We start from the raw sequence: 22,008 nt of genomic DNA on the forward strand, positions 1-22,008 counted from the left end.
GGGAATTTAACCCGGCTGAAGCCGCCAGACCGCAGTATTATGATCTGCTACACTGGCTGCAAAAATGGCTGCAGCCTGACGTACTGAGTCCCACTGCTATGCTGGACCGCCTGTTTGCGGATGTGTTCTGGAGGGCTTTGCCGTACCCTCTCCAGCACTGGATCGGCCAGGTGTCTCCTGGTAATGCCCTAGAGATAGTAGACCTGGTGGAGCGCTACGAAGCCACCAGAAATCTGCAGGGGGGTTCTTTTGGGAAGGGGCCAGTCAAACCCCGGAAATCTCCACCCCAGGCCCGGCAGCTGGTGCCAGCTAAACCTGCCCGGGAGGTACCCCCTGCAGACCCAGCCCTGGTGGTCTGCTGGCGGTGTCACGAGCCTGGACACATAAGAGCCGACTGTCCCCATCGGGGTAAACCCATGGACACTAACGAATAAATACTGAACTATTTAAGTTAAAGACTTTGTGATTGCCTCTATACTGCGTCCGCTAAGCTGCCTACCAGAGCAAATCTCCACAAGTAATACAGGCATAGTACTGCAGATAAGGAATACAGATCACTATTTTTTACTTTCCTACTGCCTCCAGTTCTCCCGCTGTGAGCACTCCAAGCTGTAATGAAATATACAGTCTGGACTGCTGTACTAACATAATAAAGAGGACTCCTGTGCGCATGCACAGCAGTCCTGACAATGTACTTCAGCACAGCTCTGAGTGCTGACAGCAGGGGAATGCAGTAGGTAATTAAAAAATTGTGATCTGGACTCCATGTGTGCAGTACTACTCAGGTATTATTGTAGATAATGGTCCAAAGTCGGGGAGACAGATTCCCTTTAACCCCTTAGGGACCCATGACGTACCGGTACGGCATGGTTCCCGAGTCCTTAAGGACCCATGACATACCGGTACGGCATGGTTCCCGAGTCCTTAAGGACTCATGACGTACCGGTACGGCATGTGTTGTTCCGATCACCGCTGCCCGGTGATCGGAACAAGGTGCCTGCTCAAATCATTAAGCAGGCACCTCGGCTAAATGCGCGGGGGGGTTCCCGTGACCCCCCCCCCCCCCCCCCCGTGTCGGCGACCGCCGCAAACTGCAGGTTAATTTAGACCTGCGGTTTTCGGATTTTACCTGGTGCGGCGGTGGTGCCATTGGGTCCCCATGGGGCTGTGGGGGGGACCCGATGGCATGGAAGGCAGCGCGATGCCTTCCTGAGGCATCTGCGCTGCCTTCCGGTGAAGAGCCTGTGAGATCCAGCCCCCTGGATCTCACAGGCCCCGGAAGCTGTATGAGTAATACACACAGTAAAAAAAAGTATACATATTAGGTATCGCCGCGTCCGTATCGACCGGCTCTATAAACATATCACATGACCTAACCCCTCAGATGACCTAACCCCTCAGATGAACACCGTAAAAAATAAAAACTGTGCTAAATAAACCATTTTTTTGTCACCTTACATAACAGAAAGTACAACAGCAAGCGATCAAAAAGGCGTTTGCCCACCAAAATAGTACCAATCTAACCGTCACCTCAACCCGCAAAAAATGAGCCCCTACCTGAGACAATCGCCCAAAAAATAAAAAAAACTATGGCTCAGAATATGGAGACACTAAAACAGAATTTTTTTTTTGTTTTAAAAAAGCTGTTATTGTGTAAAACTCACATAAATAAAAAAAAAGTACACATTTGGCATCGCCGCGTTGGTATCGCCCGGCTCTATAAAAATATCACATGACCTAACCCCTCAGATGAACACCGTAAAAAATAAAAAATAAAAACTGTGCTAAATAAACCATTTTTTGTCACCTTACATGACAAAAAGTGTAATAGCAAGCGATCAAAAAGTTATATGCACCCCAAAATAGTGCCAATCAAACCGCCATCTCATCCCGCAAAAAATGAGACCCTACCTAAGATAATCGCCCAAAAACTGAAAACTATGGCTCTGACTATGGAAACACTAAAACATTATTTTTTTTGCTTCAAAAATGAAATCATTGTGTAAAACTTACATAAATAAAAAAAAAAGTATACATATTCGGTATCGCCGCATCCGTGACAACGTGGGCTATAAAAATATCACATGATCTAACCTGTCAGATGAAAGTTGTGAATAACAAAAAATAAAAACGGTGCCAAAACAGCTATTTCTTGTTATCTTGCCTCACAAAAAGTGCAAATATATATATTGCAATTGCCTGCCCGTGTGTAAAAGGCTGCAGGCTCAGTCACAGACAGTACTGTGTGCACACCATTCATACAGGGTGTGACAGAAAATACCTCGCAGATTCTATTTAATATTTTTCTGTGATCTAATCACATTTGCAAGCCCATGTGTGTCAGGCCCACACAGACTGTATTGTGGCCACTGGCTAGTGGCTAGGCCTCCACTTATACCGTTACAGGGTGTCACTCACTCACAAATACCTCGCAGATAAAAAAAAAAATCTATTTAATATTTTTCTGTGATCTAATCACATTTGCAAGCCCGTGTGTGTCAGGCCCACACAGACTGTATTGTGCCCACTGCCCACCACTTATATAGGGTGGCACAGTACCTTGCACGCATAGTAACACTTATCTAATAAAAAAATGACAGGCAGAGGCAGGCCACGCCGCAGGGGCCGTCGTGGTGCTGTGATTTTCACTGGCCCTGGAATAATACCCAGTGTTCAGAGGCCACGTACCCTGAACCCAAAAAATTCGGAGAAAATATTTGACTGGCTTACACAGGACACCCAATCTTAAACAGCTTCCGCTAAGAACCTTGATGCACCATCCTCCTCCAGCTCAGCTTTGGTCACCTGCTCTCAAGTTACCACTCTCCCGCCCGCCACCACCACTACCACCACAGCCGCTTCACTTGATCCGTCAGAGGAGTTATTTACACATCAGTTGGATGAAATTAGTGATGCGCAACCATTATTGCCAGAGGATGGAGATAACAGGGATATCTCTCATTCAGGCAGCATTACACACGGACGTACAGTGTGATGATGATGTGGTACCCGCTGCTGCTTCCTTTGCTGAGGTGTCAGATACAAGTGAAGTGGTTGATGATGACGATGTGTCCGTGGATGCCACGTGGGTGCCTGCTCGAAGAGAAGAAGAGGGGAAAAGTTCAGAAGGGGAGACAGAGAGAAGGAGGAGACGAGTTGGAAGCAGGGGGAGGTCGTCACAAGGAGCTAGTATCGGCACCCGGGGTCAGCCAGACAGCATGCCAATCAACACATGCTGTTGCAACCACCAGAATGCAGTCATTGCAAAGCTCAGCAGTGTGGCATTTTTTTTGTGTGTCTGCCTCTGACAACAGCGGTGCCATTTGCAACCTGTGCCAAAAGAAACTGAGTCGTGGGAAATCCAACACCCACCTAGGTACAACTGCTTTGCGAAGGCACATGATCGCACATCACAAACGCCTATGGGATCAACACATGATGACGAGTAGAAGCAGCACACAAGCTCAAAGCCACCATCCTCCTCCTGGTCCAGCATCTTCAGCCACGTCAACCACTGGTGTCCTCCTTGCCCCCTCTCAACCACCCGCCACTCCGCCTCTCACCTTTAGCAGTTCCATCTCATCTGCCCACAGTCAGGTGTCTGTAAAGGAAATGTTTGAGCGTAGGAAGCCAATGTCACAGAGTCACCCCCTTGCCCGGCGTCTGACAGCTGGCTTGACGGAACTCTTAGCCCGCCAGCTTTCACCATACCAGCTGGTGGAGTCTGAGGGCCTTCAAAAAATATGTCGCTATTGGGACACCACAGTGGAAGGTACCCAGACGAATTTTCTTTTTTCAAAAAAGGCAATCCCAAACCACTACTCAGTGATTGAAAAGGAAGTCATGGCATCTCTGGCATACAGTGTTGGGGCAAGGGTCCATCTGACCACTGATACCTGGTCTGCAAAGCACGGTCAGAGCAGGTATATCACCTACACTGCGCATTGGGTCAACCTGCTGACGGCTGGAATGCGTGGCTCTGCAGCGGAGTTGGTGACACCGTCACGACTTGCAGGCAGGCCTACTGCCACCTCCTCTACTCCTCCTACTCCATCCTCTTTCATAACCTCCTCGGCTGAGTCCTCTTCTGCTGCAGTGTCTGGCTGCACATCAACTGAATCCCCCCAGCTCCCCAGGGGCTATTCCACATCCCGGATACGACAGTGTCACGCTGTCTTGGGGTTGACTTGCCTGAAAGCAGAGAGCCACACCGGACCAGCACTCCTGTCCGCCCTGAACGCACAGGTGGATCAGTGGCTGACCCCGCACCAACTGGAGATTGGCAAAGTGGTGTGTGACAATGGAAGCAATTTGTTGGCGGCATTGAATTTGGGCAAGTTGTCACATGTGCCGTGCATGGCACATGTGTTGAATCTCATCGTACAACGCTTTGTGTCTAAGTACCCAGGCTTACAGGACGTCAAGCAGGCTAGGAAGGTGTGTGGCCATTTCAGGCGTTCCTACACGGCCATGGTGCACTTTTCAGACATTCAGTGCCGAAACAACATGCCAGTGAGGCGCTTGATTTGCGACAGCCCGACACGTTGGAATTCAACACTCCTAATGTTCGACCGCCTGCTCCAACAAGAAAATTTGTATGACCGGGGTGCTAGGACAGCCTCTGCGGAGCTGGGAATTTTTTTGTCACGTTACTGGACACTCATGCGCAATGCCTGTAGGCTCATGCATCCTTTTGAGGAGGTGACAAACCTAGTCAGTCGCACCGAAGGCACCATCAGCGACCTCATCCCATTTGTTTTCTTCCTGGAGCGTGCCCTGCGAGGAGTGCTGATTCAGGCTATGGATGAGCGTGAAGAGGAAGAGGAAAAGTTGTGGCCACCATCACCACCAGAAACAGCCTTATCATCGCTTGCCGGACCTGCGGCAACGCTGCAAGAGGAGTATGAGGAAGAGGAGTCAGAGGAATGTGGCTTTGAGGAGGAGGAAGACCAACCACAGCAGGCATCCCAGGGTGCTCGTTGTTGTCACCTATCTGGGACCCGTGGTGTTGAACGTGGCTGGGGTGAAGAACAGACAGTCAATGACATCAGTGAGGACGAGGAACGGGAAATGAGTAGCTCGGCATCCAACCTTGTGCAAATGGGGTCTTTCATGCTGTCATTTCTGTTGAGGGACCCTCGTATAAAAAGGATGAAGGAGAACGACCTGTACTGGGTGGCCACGCTACTAGACCCCCGGTATAAGCAGAAAGTGGCGGAAATGTTACCAACTTACCGAAAGTCAGAAAGGATGCAGCAGTTCAAAACAAAACTAAAAAATATGCTTTACACCAGGGCTCGACAAATCCCAGGCGCCAGGTCGCCATGGCGACCAGGAATTTGGTCCTGGCGCTTGGGTATTTGTCAGCCCGTTTTCAAAGATGAGCTCTCGGCGCGCACCATGGTTTCCTGAGCCGGCACAGTGGAGAAGGAGAGGAGTCCCTCCCTCCCCACTGTGCGCGGCTGCCGCTGACCACCAATGAGAACAGAGTAGGAGGGGAGGGACTGTGGCCACTGCGCCACCAATGAATGCCTGAATACCAATGTGCCGGCCATATCCCGGCACCTATGACTGCACGCTGTGATCCGCGTGATTAACCCCTCAGTTGAGGGGTTAATCGCGTGGATCACAGCGTCCTGTCAGAGGTCGGGTGCCGGGAATGTTTGTCTGCATTGGTGGCAGTGGGCAGTTCCGATCGGAGTCCCAGCAGAGTAATGCTGGGGCTCCGATCGGTAACCATGGCAGCCAGGAGTCACGCTACTGAAGTCCTGGCTGCGATGGTATGTTAGTGAGCAGCATTATACTCACGTGCGCCGTGGCCGCCGGTCGCTCCTTCTGTCTGTGCGGCTCATTGCTAATGCTTATAGCATTAGCAATGCGCCGCACAGACCTATGAGAAGAAGGAGCTCCCTGCGATCACGGCGCACATGAGTATAATGCTGCTCACTAACATACCATCGCAGCCAGGACTTCAGTAGCGTCCTGGCTGCCATGGTAACCGATCGGAGCCCCAGCATTACACTGCCCACTGCCACCAATGATTAATACTGGGGAGGGGGGGTGGGTTTGTTACCAGAGGGGGCTGATAAGAGGGAGACGCTGATCAGAGGCTGGGGGGGCTGATCAGAGGCTGGGGGGCACATGAGAGGCTGGCTGCCATGGTCAGCTCCCTGCTGTTGTGTGCACAAAGCACAGGGCAGCAGGGAGAGTGTAAAGTCCTATTCACCCTAAGGCCTCTTTCACACGGGCGTCATGTTTTTGGGCCGGATGCGTTCAGTGAAACTCACACTATTTTGCAAGCAAGTTCAGTCAGTTTTGTCTGCGATTGCGTTCAGTTGTTCAGTTTTTCCGCGCGGGTGCAATGCGTTTTGATGCGTTTTTCACGCGCGTGATAAAAAACTGAAGGTTTACAAACAACATCTCTTAGCAACCATCAGTGAAAAACGCATTTCACCCGCACTTGTTTGCAGATGCAATGCGTTTTTCACGCAGCCCCATTCACGTCTATGGGGCCAGGGCTGCGTGAAAAACACAGAATATAGAACATGCTGCGATTTTCACGCAACGCAGAACTGATGCGTGAAAAACAACGCTCATGTACACAGACCCATTGAAATGAATGGGTCAGGATTCAGTGCGGGTGCTATGCGTTCACGTCACGCATTGCACCCGCGCGGAAAACTCGCTCGTGTGAAAGGGGCCTAATAGAGCTCTATTAGGGTGAATATGACAAGGGTTCTAGCCCTTAAGGAGTTATTAAATAAAAAGTAAAAAAAAAAAAAAAGTTTAAACACCCCCCCCCCAAATATAGAAAACAATATATTGCGATATATATCGCATATCGCACATGCTTAAAATTATATCGCAATATAGATTTTATGACGCGGCTCCGCCTGGCTCCTAACTTTTTTAGCTGGCTCCTAGATTCCAAGGAAATTTGTCAAGCCCTGCTTTACACAGCTTATAAGGGGGATGTCACAGCACAACAGGAATCTAACAGGGGAAGAGGTGAAAGTAATCCTCCTCCTATCACGGCGGAAAGGACAGGACGCTTTACAGATGTGTTGTTGATGGAGGACATGCAGAGCTTTTTCACTCCTACACATCGCCACAGCCCTTCGGGATCCAGCCTTAGAGGACGACTCGACCGACAGGTAGCAGACTACCTCGCCTTAACTGCAGATATCGACACTCTGAGGAGCGATGAACCCCTTGACTACTGGGTGTGCAGGCTTGACCTGTGGCCTGAGCTATCCCAGTTCGCGATAGAACTTCTGACCTGCCCCGCTTCAAGTGTCCTGTCAGAAAGGACCTTCAGTGCAGCAGGAGGCATTGTCACTGACAAAAGAAGTCGCCTCGGTCAAAAAAGTGTTGATTACCTCACCTTCATTAAGATGAATGAGGCATGGATCCCGAAGGGACTGACAGTGGGGGATACGTTTGACTAACAAAAGGCCTGATGACATGCCTTGGCCTCAAAATGGTCCCCACGCTGCTGTATTTAATGTCTGCATACCGGATGACTTTCGTGAATTCTCCGCCACCAACTAGGGTTCAAGCCGCAATGTTTTAGTCACCTTTCTGCCTTGAAAACATCAATTTTTCCAGCCGCTGCTACAACAGCGGCTGCAACAATAACATTATTTTTCAGGCATGTGTACATGTTTAATTTTTCTGGCCTCTGGTGCTGCACTGTGGCTGCAAAAACAAAACAAAAAAGGCACATACAAGTGTCAATTCCCCTTCGTGATCGTTACCTTGTTGTGGTGAACGGGCTTGCGTATCACAATGAAGCGATCATCACCTCTATGAGTGTGTTGGCAATGTTGCGACACACCAGATGATAAGGCCGTTGCTTCATTATGATCAGACCAAAAGCGATCGGCTGGAAAAATTTTCATAGAAAAAACGAATTTTTTTTTTTTTTTTTTAAGTTGTATGGGTGAGTTTTTAATACATAAAATAAAAAAATCATAATAAAGTCTCTTAGTTTATTAGAAATAATGCAGACAATTTAAAAAATCCCCATCAATTCCAATACAAAGCAAGTACAGAGCTCAGAATTAAATTATTTCAGGATGTCGTAAATGGTTCGTTAATTCGACAATGGTTAATCAATTCGACACACGTCCCCGGATAGGGGACGTAACAGGGATTAAACTGATAGGAATAGTACTAGTTAAGACACCACTCATATAGGGTGTCACAGCACATTGCTCCGTGCACGCGCAGTGCCCCAACTTGGGAGTAAGAGGACCGACCAAGCTGCTTTTTCCATCTCCCGGTTTCTAAAATCAATTCAGTTAGGTGTATCAGAGTTTGGTCTGTCATTGTGAAGGCAGTCAAAGGTACCCGGCCTAAATTTTTTTTCACAAAAGGCAATCCCACCCTGATATGGGACGTAACAGGGATTAAACTGATGAGAATAGTACTACAGAAAATAGCACTCATATCGGGTGTGACAGTAAATTGCACGGAGCAGACGCAGTGACCGTGGATTCAAATAAAGGGGAGGGAGCCAGCGTTTTTTTAACCATCTCCCCATTCGAAAAATCCATTTAATAAATGGACCCCAGATTGGGGACGTAACAGGGATTGAACTGATGAGAAGAGAGAACTACAGAAAATAGCACTCATATCGGGTGGGACAGTAAATTGCACGGCGCAGACGCAGTGACTGTGGCGTGGATTCAAACAAAGGGGAGGGAGCCAGCGTTTTTTTTAACCATCTCCCCGTTCGAAAAATCTATTTAATAAATGGACCCCAGATTGGGGACGTAACAGGGATTGAACTGATGAGAATAGTACTACAGAAAATACCACTCATATCGGGTGGGACAGTAAATTGCACGGCACAGACGCAGTGACCGTGGATTCATGTTCGCAACATCTCTAGTGAAGACCGCTCAGGAGCCACGGAGACCAAATGGAGCGGTGGAGAGCAGGAAAGTATAGCTCTTCGCAGGTCCTGCTGGGGAGGAGTGTGTGGAACATTTAAAAAATATCCTGGATAATTCATTTATCATTATAATAAAAAATATACAAAGCAATAAAATTCAAAAAAGAATTAAAAAAATATAAAAAGTCATAAAATAAAAACCATACACAACCAAATTACGCAAATAGGTATCCCTCTAATCGTTAAAGGTGTTTCCCAGGACATATACCGATGACCTATCCTCAGGATCTTTGGAAGCCTCAGTCTAGTTTCCAGCGCCGTGCAGCTTGGCTCGCATTCACTAATCTGCATGTGATACATGAGAATTTACTGCGGATTTGCCCTGGATTTCACCCTAATCATTGCAAAGGGTGAAATCCACAATGAAAGTCCGTGGAAAGAACTGACATGCTGCAGATATCAAAACCCGCACCATAGGGAAATTTTAGACTTATCTGGTGCTGAATTATCAATGCGACAAATCTGTACGTAATCCATAACGTGTGCGTGATTAATAAATCTTGAAAAACGATAACATAAAAAAACTACATCCCAAAACAAGATCTGACAGGGCAATGTCAATGAAAAAGTAAAAACTTCATGGCTGTCAAAATGCAGTAAACCCATGAACGAATAAGGCCTCTTTCACACTACTGTTTTTTTTTTTCGTTTTGCGGGCCGTTTTTTGCGTTCCGTATATGGAACCATTCATTTCAATGGTTCCGTAAAAAAACGGAATGTATTTCCGTTTTTCCGTTCCGTTGAAAGATAGAATATGTCCTATTATTGCCCACAAATCACGTTCCGTGGCTCCATTCAAGTCAATGGGTCGACAAAAAAAACTGAACACATACGGAAATGCATCCGTATGTCTTCCGTATCCGTTCCGTTTTTGTGGAACCATCTATTGAAAATGTTATGCCTAGCCCAATTTTTTCTATGCAATTACTGTATACTGTATATGCCATAAGGAAAAACAGAACGGAAACAGAACGCAAAAAAAAACAAAAAAACCGAACGGATCCGTGAAAACGGACCGCAAAACACTGAAATAGCCATACGGTAGTGTGAAAGAGGCCTAAGGCTGAGTTCACATCAATGTTTAGCTTTCCGTTCTTCTGATCCGCCAGTTATGTTGAGCATCAGCTGTGCTCAGTTTGTGTCACTTCCATCAGAGATCAGTTATTTTTGAGGGGAGAAAAAGTTCTAAACGCAGGACTTTTTCTTCTGTCAAAAATAACTGATCTCTGATGGTAGTGACACAAACTGATCATAATTGGTGCTAAAAATAACGGTTCCGTTTTTTTTTTCTGTTCTACTGACTGATCAGATGAACGGAAAGCTAAACGGTGATGTGAACTCAGCCTAACCAAACAGGTCATGGTAGACCAAGCCACTGCTGGTAAAATAAGGCCTTAAACGGGTTAAGAGTGTTACGTGATTTAACATGCAAACACTACTTTGATTCCATCCGTCCTCATTCATTTTCCATGCAGGGTCCAGCTTCACTGTCATTCAGCCTCCACTGGGAAACCTTCCAAGTCCTTTACTTTATCTGCTGATCACCAGGAGATTGGGTTACCAGGAACAGTTTGTGGCCTGCTCATCAGTAAATGTACAGTTCTCTCCACACTGAGATGAGTAAGACATCTTTGAGATTTTTTTTCCTCAAAAGAATTCAATGTCCTGTTACTATAAACTCCTAAATCCATTGATGACTAGACAAGAAGTTCCCGAGTCAATATTTCAAGGTCCAACTCCCACCTAGTCACAACACACCTCATTCTGGGCTACATGGGAAAATAAGGCCACCTAGGACTCTCCTCCAACTAGAACTTTCTCAGCCAAATCCTTCTCGTCGGGCTCCTAGACAGGGAAGTTCCCTTTCAAGTTGAAAGGGAACTACTTAAAACCTCATATGAATGTGAGATCTCTCAGATCTGCTTAACATGAGGTTATTATAGTGTATTGTGTTTTACATTCACTGGCCCCGGTGGTGACCACTCCTGCAGACAGTCCGACACACCACAGCATCTGAGATGTTAGTCAGAGGGAGGGGGCTCAATATGATCTCCGATCACCCTTCCCCTGATGTAATTGCACCATCCCTCAAAATAAGGGGGTCATGTTCTTTTTAGCACACAGTGAACCCAAAAAGACAATAGTAAAATTGCGTGTTTTTTTATTTAAATTGAATCTTTTTTTTTTTGCCCTCATACGGCTATGTGAATAGAAAAATGTATAAAAGTTATGGTTCTTGGAAGGTAGAGAGTTAAAAATATAAATAAAATTGACCTGGTCTTGATGAGGGTAGCGGACCAATTTTCTTCTTTGTTTTTTTTCCTCCCTGCCTTCCAAGAGCCATAACTTCTTTAATGTTCTGTTTACATAGTAATAATTTTAATGGCACCATTTAATTTACCATATCTTGCATTGTAAAAATTCTTTGTGGGCCGAAATTGAAAGAAAATGCAATTTGGCCATAGTTTTTAGGTTCTGCGGATCAGTATGGTTACAGTGATACCAAAGTTATACAGTTGATTAACTTTCTGACTGTATTTGTTTGTGGGGCAAGCTGTAGTTTATATTAGTACCACTTGGGGGGGAGAATATGACTTTTTGATCGCTTTTTATTCAGTCTTTGGGGATGAAACAAGAAACAACAAATTGTCCATTTTTTCAGTTACTGCATACACCGCTAATAATAAATATTCCTATATTTTAATAGTCCGGACATTTTCAAATGTGGAGATACCATTTTTTTTTTATTGTTTATTCAATTTTATATGTAAAATTGGGAAAGGAGGGGGTGACTGAAATATTTTATATTTTTGTTCGGGTTTTATATTTTTAAAAACTTTTTTTTATTTTTTTGCTGTAATTTTTAGTTCCCTTAGGAAATCGCTTGTAACATAAGACTGCAACAGAATACTGTTGCAGCCTATAGGTTTTTGACAGGCATCCTATTAAATGGGGTGTGCGTCTTTGGGAAGGAGACGCATACTTCCATGCTTTCCGGCGCTGGCTCCCAGCTCCTTCGCCCCATTCTTGGTTGCTCCACTGGGCTCCTTGTATGTAAACTTCTTGTTTGACACCTCTGCAGCAAATCGCTGACTACAGCACCCCTGCTCCCCTTGCGCCATGACAAATCGTCATATAACACAAGGGGAGCAGGTCACTGCTGCCGCCAGCCATTGGATGCAGCAGTGTCAAACAGGAAGTTACATCAAGCGACCCCAGCCACGAGTGGAGTGAAGGAGCCGAGAGCCAGCGCTGGGAGGCAGGTAAGTACGCTTCCCTTCACAGGTCTTCCCAGGGAAGGGGGGGTTTCCAAAAGGTGCACAACCCCTATAAGCCCCGTCACAAGCAAGACAAGCAGCATACTACGGCAGGCCTGGGAGCTGTCAAAAGGTCATGGGGGCTCGAATCAAAAGACCCCTCTGATCCAACGGTCGCTATTGACTTCATTAATGTCGCTTCCTCCCCTTAGTAAAAAAAAGAGCGATTTCAATGGACGCATGTCTAGTAGGGTAGATACGAGCACAACCGCATCATGCCAGCGGTTTAATAACCACAAACTGCCACAAATACAGTGAGCAATGAAAGGCACAGATTACAAGTAAAACAACTTCACTACTGTACATAAAGTTATAACTGGTTAGGCTACTTTCACATCTGCGTTTTACTTTTCGGTTTTGAGCTCCGGCAGAGTATTTCAAAACCGGAACACGTTGTTACGTTCCCATGCCGGACACAAAACCGCTGCAAGCAGCATTTTTGTGAATATGCTGGATCCTGCACCAAAAGCCATGTAAACTGAAAAAAACCGGACCCGGCGCCCATTGACTTATGCTACTTTCACACTGGCGTTTTGGTTTCCGTTTGAAAGATCAGTTTCAAGGCTCTCACAAGCGGCCCAAAACGGATCAGTTTTGCCCTAATGCATCCTGAATGGATAAGGATCCGCTCAGAATGCATCAGTTTGCCTCCGTTCTGCCTCCATTTCACGCCTGACGATGCGGAGGCAAACGGATCCGTCCTGACATACAATTTAAGTCAATGGGGACGGATCCGTTTTCTCTGACACAATCAGGCATAATAAAAAACGGATCCGTCCTCCATTGACTTTCAATGGTGTTCAAGACTTGGCTAAGTTAAAGAGAATACAAACGGATCTGTTCAGAACGGATGCAGACGGTTGTATTATCGGTGCGGGTCTGTTTGTGCAGAAGCAAGACGGATCCGCACCAAACGTGAGTGTGAAAGTAGCCTTACAATGGTTTCTTCACTTTCTATATAATAGAACCGGATCCGATCTGAACGGATGGAGCCGCTTGTATTATTCAAACTGATGCGTTTCGCTGTGGATTTGAGACCCCATACCGGACCTCAAAACCGGACAGCAAAAACGCATATGTGAAGGTAGCCTTACTTATTTTAGCTACCTGCATCAATGAGATCAATGTCAGGAGGGCTATGCCCAAGGCAGACGTTACTTCTGTGATAATACTGCACAGGTCCAGCCCATGGCTTGGCACGGATCTGCCCTCTGTGATAACGCAGCTACAGAAGAAACCAGCAGACGCCTAAGGGCAAGGCTAATAAGCCATGACCTATAATAGAGACTGAGTGATATGAATGCAGCACATTCTACTACTTCCAAATCCCGTCCTTTTGGCTCATTTTCTATCCCATCATGCAATTTGCTGCAGCCGAAGAATGCCGAGAATGTTATTTCTATCCAGATTTTAGAAAAGGGGATAAGGAGCTATTATAAAAATGAACCCCTTGACGTGACTACAACCAAATCTACAACAAAGCTTTAACCAGAGCGCACGTTTCACTAAACGACAGATGACCACGGACTTCTATGGGTATCGGATACCTGGACACACGTATTCTTCTTGGGGGGGATGTAGCGCGCTGGCCATGTTCCGCACAGTGCACTAGACATCTGCTTCCCATAATGACCACCTCACCCAACGCGTTTCCTGGCACATGGCTGCCCTGAAGAGGAAGGAGCAAAGTTGACAACCTTCACTGCCCAACCATTGCAAGCGTCGTGCACGGGGGCGATCAGTGTGTTCTCTCCTCAATGTCACAGATAAAATACATCATTCTGCTGCTAAACGTGCTGGATCTAGAGAGTACCTTCAGATAAAGTCTCATCATCTGTTAAAGGGGATGTGCCATGAAAAATATTTCAAAAAAATTTAAACCAGCGCCTGGTTCTGAATACTTTTGTAATTGCATGCAGTAAGCAGGTAAACAGAGCACAGAAGGCAGCGCTCATATCTCTTCAAACGGCTGATCAGCGGGGGTGCCAGGAGTCGGACCCCTGCCGGTCTGATATTTATGACCTTATACTAAAGATAGGTCATCAGTAGTAAAAAGTGAACAACCCTTTTAATGAGGGCAGGGCTGCAGTAACCAGTTCTGTCCACTAAACACTGGATGGAGCTGTAGTTCTGATACCGAAGCTACTGCAGAACAGCTGATCGATGGGGGTGCGGGGTGTCAGACACTTACCGATCAGATATTGATGGCCTATCCTAAGGATAGGCCATCAATATCAAAGGACAAAAAAAAACTAAAAAAAACTTTAGGCCTCTTTCATATGAGGGATAAGGTTTGTGTCCGGATCTGTTCAGGAAAAAACTGACGGTTTTGCACACAAGTTCAATCAGTTTTCTTTCAGTGTGTGCGTTTTTACATCCAGATTGTATCTGGATTGCACGTGGTTTTCACGCATGTGAAGAAAAATGGAAGCAAAACAATCTACATCTCCTAGCGACCATCAGTGAACAACACATTGCATCCGGATGCCTTCCATTTTTGACGCAAACCCCATTCACTTCTCTGGAGCCAGAGCTGTGTGAAAAAACCACAGTAATGCCTCTTGCACACAAGCGTGACGGATTGGCTCCGGATGCGTTCAGTGAAACTCGCACCATTTTGCAAGCAAGTTCAGTCAGTTTTGTCTGCGATTGCGTTCAGTTTTTTCTGAGCCGGTGCAATGCGTTTTTCATGCGCGTGATAAAAAACTGAAGGTTTACAAACAACATCTCCTAGCCACCATCAGTGAAAAACGCATCGTATACGCACTTGCTTGCGGATACAATGCGCTTTTCACTGAAGCCCCATTCACTTTTATGGGGCCAGGGCTGCGTGAAAATCGCAGAATATAGAACATGCTGCGGGAAATAAATAAAAAAATACACAGACCCATTGAAATAAATGGGTCAGGATTCAGTGCGGATGCTATGCGTTCACGTCACGCATTGCACCCGCACGGAAAACTCACTCGTGTGAAAGGGCCCCAACATGCTGCGATTTTTCCTGAACTCATGTGCACAGACCCAACGAAATGAATAGGTGAGGATTCAGTCTGGAAGCTGTGTGTTCACTACACTCATCTCAGCCGGACAGAAAACTTGCTTGTGTTAAAGAGCCCTTAGGCATCCAGGACACACTCCCCTCCTTCTAAGGATCAGTGGGGGTCTTAGCAGCCCCCCACACCAACCTAAGGCTACTATCACCTTAGCGTTAGCGCAGTTTTTGTCCGGCAGCCTCTCGGCATGATTGCTGTGCTGCATCTCCGTCCCGTCCCCACTATAGTGAATGGAGCCGGAGCGGACTTCCGGCGGCACGCATGGACTAGCGTTATTACAGATCCGGCAGGCTATTCCCCTACCGGAACAGCCTGCTGCACCCTGCTTACGCTAATGTGAAAGTAGCCTAAAATGTTCATATGTCTCTATGACATATAAAAAGTTTAATGGTATGGCAGCATTAGTTATTACTTTATGTCACTATTTGTTGGTAATATTCACGCACTATATGGTAGTAACGGGCATGATGTGGCACTTTTGGGACCTGTTCACATGTGTTGGACTTGACATGGATTTCTGTATCCTGTCCATGTGAATGAGGACTCCTCAAATCTTAGGGCTCGTTCACAAGACCGTTGGTGTCCCATTACCGTATTACGGACCGCATTTGCGGATCCGCAATACACGGGCACCGTTCCATTGTCATTCCGCATCAGGGATGCGGACCCATTCATTTCAATGGATCCGCAAATCGGATGCGGAACGGAAGCACTACGGAGTGCTTTCTGGGGTTCCGTTCCGTGCCTCCGCACCGCAAAAAGATAGAACTTGCTCTATCTTTTTGCGGAACGGAAGGATCGCGAACCCATTCAAGTGAATGGGTCTGCGATCCCCATGCGCCTGCCCCACGGAAGGTGCCCGTGCATTGCGGACCGCAATTTGCGGTTCACAGCACGGGAACGGTCGTGTTCATTGAATGACAATGGGGTCAATCCTCATAGGAATCCGCGGCACAGATCTGAGGGCTCGGCCTGTAAACACACCCTTTCTCGGGCACGGTTCAGTGTATTATTCTTGGCGCACATGATGGCAGCGGCAGTATATAGCATTGTTACTGGATGAAGGTACACCAACTGGGGGAGAGAGAGGGGGCAAGAGGAGGTACTACACTGGGCACCATTCAATGTAAGGGGCAGGAAGGGGTTGTGTCAGCTACCAGTCTGCTGTTGGCTCCAGTCGATAGCAGTGGGTCTTGGTTTGCAAGGTAAATATATGTTTTTCGGGGGGGTTTAACAGATGTATTGTTCAAGGGGATGTGCAGGCAGTATATATATATCGATTTACAATCCTCAGGATAGGTCATCAATAGAGTTGAGCGAAGCGAGCTTCGGATGCTTCATCTGAAGTCGCTTCGTTCAAAACTTCGGAATAATACTGTACAGAAATTTGTCTCTGTACAGTATTAGAATGTATTGGCTCCGATGAGCCGAAGTCAGTTATTCACGAACTCGCGCGTGACTTGGTTGAATTACTTCGGTAATTGATTTTTAAAATGGAAAACCACTTCAAAACTTGAAACCGAATTTGGCTTTGGTTCCGACTAGTACCTCGGAACCAAAAAGATCTATATAATGCCTGCACAACCCTTTTAAAGGGGTTCTCCGAGCTACAGATATGGATGACCACACAGACAGGTCACTGATATCAGATCAATAAAGGTCCGACACCCAGCACCCCGCCGATCAGCTGTTTCGGGCTGCCATTGCGCTAGACACTATCTGCCTGAAGCATGTGTAGTTCCCAGTGCTGCAGGACCCCGGAACGGCCATTACACTATAAGGCTCCATTCACACGTCCGTAGCACACATCGCCGGCACTAATAGAATATGCAATTGCGGACAAGAATAGGATATGTTCTATTTTTTTCAGGAACGGAAATGCAGACCCAGAATTGCGGGTCCGCATTTCCGGAGCCGGGCCGCACGGGTCCGCAATCGGAACGAAACTGAGGACGTGTGAATGGGGCCTAAGCGGCATTCTGCCTCCAGCTCCTTACACTGTCTAGTGCCAGCCCAAAATAGCTGATGGCGGGATGCCAGGTGTCTGACCCCCACCGATCTGATATGGATGACTTATGGTCAATCGATATCTGCAGCCCGGAGAACCACTTTAAATGTGAAACCAGACTCAGGACAGGCTTTTATCTACTGCAAGTTACCAACGAAGGTTCCCATGGAATGACTGCAAGCAGAGATCTTGAAACCTATTTGGCTGACAGCACATGGTACCATTTATGGATCTGCTCACTATCAGGGTGACAGAACGACATGACGTCTGACGGTCTCCACAATTTCCCACAACCATAAGCACCAGTGTCCTACAGCTCAGGCAGCTTCATGTTTTCACGTGACTGGTGACTACTCTGAGGAAGACTATGCCTCACCTCCTACTAAGCAGGTCAAAGCTGTAAAACCTGAGGCTATGACTATTAGCGTCTAAAACTGCAGAAAGTACATCACTGCCATGTAACTCAGCAGAGGGAAGGAGCCCACAGACTCAACCTGAACTACATGGATACGACATAGGATCTGCTGGCAATGACTACAGGAGAACACTTACCTTGTACAAGCTGCTGGGCAATGTGAAGTTCCACCCTCATACAATAGTGGGCGCCACTGAGCAGTCACAGTCTAGTAATGGCGACCACTGCGCTGTCAGAGTAATAGTAATCACTGCGCTGTCAGAGTGTACTCCTATCTAGTAATAGTAATCACTGCGTTGTCAGAGTGTACTCCTATCTAGTAATAGTAATCACTGCGCTGTCAGAGTGTGCTCCTATCTAGTAATAGTAATCACTGCGCTGTCAGAGTAATAGTAATCACTGCGCTGTCAGAGTGTACTCCTATCTAGTAATAGTAATCACTGCGTTGTCAGAGTGTACTCCTATCTAGTAATAGTAATCACTGCGCTGTCAGAGTGTGCTCCTATCTAGTAATAGTAATCACTGCGCTGTCAGAGTAATAGTAATCACTGCGCTGTCAGAGTGTACTCCTATCTAGTAATAGTAATCACTGCGTTGTCAGAGTAATAGTAATCACTGCGCTGTCAGAGTGTGCTCCTATCTAGTAATAGTAATCACTGCGCTGTCAGAGTGTACTCCTATCTAGTAATAGTAATCACTGCGCTGTCAGAGTGTACTCCTATCTAGTAATAGTAATCACTGCGCTGTCAGAGTGTACTCCTATGTAGTAATAGTAATCACTGCGCTGTCAGAGTGTACTCCTATCTAGTAATAGTAATCACTGCGCTGTCAGAGTGTGCTTCCCTCTAGTAACGTATATTGCTAGGATGAACGGCTTGACTGGGGAACTGGGAGAAGTGGTGACGTCAGAAAGCACGTGGCCTCTGAATGCCAATACAAGGAGCAGTAGGGACCACCGGCGCTGGAGCGGTGGAGCATTTAACAGGAGAGCACTGTGGGTTTGTTTTTATAATATTTTCTGACATTTGTGTAAATAACTTTTCAGAATAAAAATCAGGCCGGACCTGGCAGTATTTCAGACTGGGGTTGCTCAAGTTAAAGGGATCTCACACTGTGAATTAAATAGTGGGCATTTCATATTAATGGTAATAAAAGGTACTCTGGTTGTGGCCAGGATAGCGGTGATCCCATTGAAATGTATAGGGTTGCAGCGCAAGTCACAAAAAAAAAACCTAGCAGTGTTGGATTTTTCGCCACTCACAGTGCGATCCCATTTATTTCTATGGTATGGGATCACCGCTATTCTGCGATACGGGCCACGACCGCTGCCACTCATCTCCCCCAGTCGTTGGGAATGTACTGTATAGATTATGGCCCTGGCGGCTGACTGAAGTAGCTGACCCCCACCGATCTGACAGTGATGAGCAAATCAATTCTTTACCTGTGGGGGGCCGTCCCTGCTGGCGAAGAAACTCCCCTCTTCCGCCTGATGGACAGGGCCAGACATCTCACCTGGTCTTGACAATCTCACGCCTTGCTGCTGCTCATGTGCTGCTACCCAGAAGTGTAGAGGCGCATGCACAGTTGCTGCTCTGGATGCAGAAGCTTCCCCCGCTAATCGGAACAACGCCACAGGCGCAGAAGTGTCATTAATATCAATGCAGCAGTATTTGTACTTAAATGCAGCAGTGACGCGCCATGCGGCACATGACAGCTGAGGATAGGGACCAGCTGCGCGGGACGCCAGCATTGCAGGATCCAGGGGCGGATTGGGAACTTAAAGTGGCCCTGGAAAAAAACTTAAGTGGCCCCATGTTGTAGGTGGGTCAAAAAAGACAAAAACAAGTAGGCAGTGACAACAGAAGTAGGCAGGGCCTGCAAAACCGTAAAGCAGCACAGCATACCGCCCCGGCAGAACCAAATACCACAGTGCGGCACAAAATACCGCCCCTGCAGAACCAAATACCACAGTGCGGCACAGAATACCGCCCCTGCAGAACCAAATACCATAGTGCGGCACAGAATACCGCCCCAGCAGAACCAAATACCACAGTGCGGCACAGAATACTGCCCCAGCAGAACCAAATACCACAGTGCGGCACAGAATACTGCCCCTGCAGAACCAAATACCACAGTGCGGCACAGAATACTGCCCCAGCAGAACCAAATACCACAGTGCGGCACAGAATACTGCCCCTGCAGAACCAAATACCATAGTGCGGCACAGAATACTGCCCCTGCAGAACCAAATACCACAGTGCGGCACAGAATACTGCCCCAGCAGAACCAAATACCACAGTGCGGCACAGAATGCCGCCCCAGCAGAACCAAATACCACAGTGCGGCACAGAATACCGCCCCTGCAGAACCAAATACCACAGTGCGGCACAGAATACCTCCCCAGCAGAACCAAATACCACAGTGCGGCACAGAATACCGCCCCTGCAGAACCAAATACCACAGTGCGGCACAGAATACCGCCCCTGCAGAACCAAATACCACAGTGCGGCACAGAATACCGCCCCTGCAGAACCAAATACCACAGTGCGGCACAGAATACCGCCCCTGCAGAACCAAATACCACAGTACGGCACAGAATACCGCCCCGGCAGAACCAAATACCCCAGTGCGGCACAGAATACCGCCCCTGCAGAACCAAATACCACAGTGCGGCACAGAATACCGCCCCTGCAGAACCAAATACCACAGTGCGGCACAGAATACCGCCCCTGCAGAACCAAATACCACAGTGCGGCACAGAATACCGCCCCTGCAGAACCAAATACCACAGTGCGGCACAGAATACCGCCCCTGCAGAACCAAATACCACAGTGCGGCACAGAATACCGCCCCGGCAGAACCAAATACCACACTGCAGCACAGAATACTGCCCCTGCAGAACCAAATACCACACTGCAGCACAGAATACCGCCCTAGCAGAACCAAATACCACAGTGCGGCACAGAATACCGCCCCTGCAGAACCAAATACCACAGTGCGGCACAGAATATCGCCCCGGCAGAACCAAATACCACAGTACGGCACAGAATACCGCCCCGGCAGAACCAAATACCACAGTACGGCACAGAATACCGCCCCGGCAGAACCAAATACCACAGTACGGCACAGAATACCGCCCCGGCAGAACCAAATACCACAGTGCTGCACAGAATACCGCCCTGGCAGAACCAAATACATCAGTACGGCACAGAATACTGCCACTCCAACCACAGTTGAGCTCAGGAGGGCACCTGTGGCCGTTGAGCTTCAGATCATTATGTACCCGGCCTGCGGCCATCTGCTTGAGTAGCCCCCCGGGCATCGACCCACTTGGAAATTTCCCTGTAGGGTCTATGGCCAATCCGCCTCTGGCAGAATCGGCGCGCGACGCTGGAAGCAGCAGGGCAGAACAAAGTGTATGACTGCCATGGTAAAGTTTTACTTCCTGCTGGTAAAATTTTTACTGCACTTGGGCAACCCCTTTAATTATGTAAAAATATAAATAAAAGGGACAACTATAAGGGTTAAAGGGATGAGCCCCTCCAGGTTATTATTATATCATATTCTTCTGCTCCGCTCTATCACGTGATCACATAACTAATTGAACTGTAGAAAAAGTGTCAACCCTGCAGATGATAAACGCAAGCACATGATGTCTGCACTGGGAATAGAGACAGAAATCAGGAAGTGCTGGGTGAGCAGCCAGCTCCGCACACGTCCGTAAGCAGGCAAATACGAGCTCCGTACCTTGCTCTGGCCGCTTTCCTCTACCGCCAGGGAGGCCATGCCGGGGCCGGACAGCTGGACGTCGCCGGAGAGCTCGCTGACTGCTGGGGTACAGCTTCCTGACACACAGGCTGGCTACACTTCACCGGCAACGCACACTGCGCTCAGGCCCCGCCCACATTCTCCAAGTCATTCCCTCCGTCTGCGTAGCCACGCCCTCTTAGAAGACTTTATAAGAACTTCCCTCCGGAGTAGCCACGCCCCTAGATAACTTTAGTTAGGTTCTTGTTCCGTGAGCGGGCCACGCCCACTGCAATGGTAACTTTATTGACAACGCTACCTTATAAATGAGGACGGTGTGGGCGTGGCGTCCACATGTTGCTGTGACTCCAGACTTCGCTGAGTCCTAGAAAAACGCCAAAATGTGACTTTTATGTCCAGTTCCCTGCTGCTTGAAAATAAGGAACTGAGGCCAATGACTAAAGCTATAGACTAGTGACAGGTCTATAGGAGTCAGTGGAGGCTGGCCC

General features: G+C 47.5%; 1 protein-coding gene across 1 annotated transcript in view; it reads right to left on the reverse strand.

Annotated features, from left to right (window-relative positions):
• Nucleotides 1-21,669, reverse strand: part of SNX5 (sorting nexin 5) — a 91,542-nt gene extending 69,873 nt beyond the window's left edge. Inside the window, exon 1 of the mRNA XM_040429664.1 lies at nt 21,500-21,669. Coding sequence (XP_040285598.1) covers nt 21,500-21,538 — 39 coding nt within the window. The 5' untranslated portion in view covers nt 21,539-21,669. The remainder of the gene's footprint in view (nt 1-21,499) is intronic.
• Nucleotides 21,670-22,008: the final 339 nt, after the last annotated feature.

This window comes from Bufo bufo, chromosome 4 (assembly GCF_905171765.1).
Source record: "Bufo bufo chromosome 4, aBufBuf1.1, whole genome shotgun sequence".
Classification (NCBI taxonomy): Eukaryota; Metazoa; Chordata; class Amphibia; order Anura; family Bufonidae; genus Bufo; species Bufo bufo.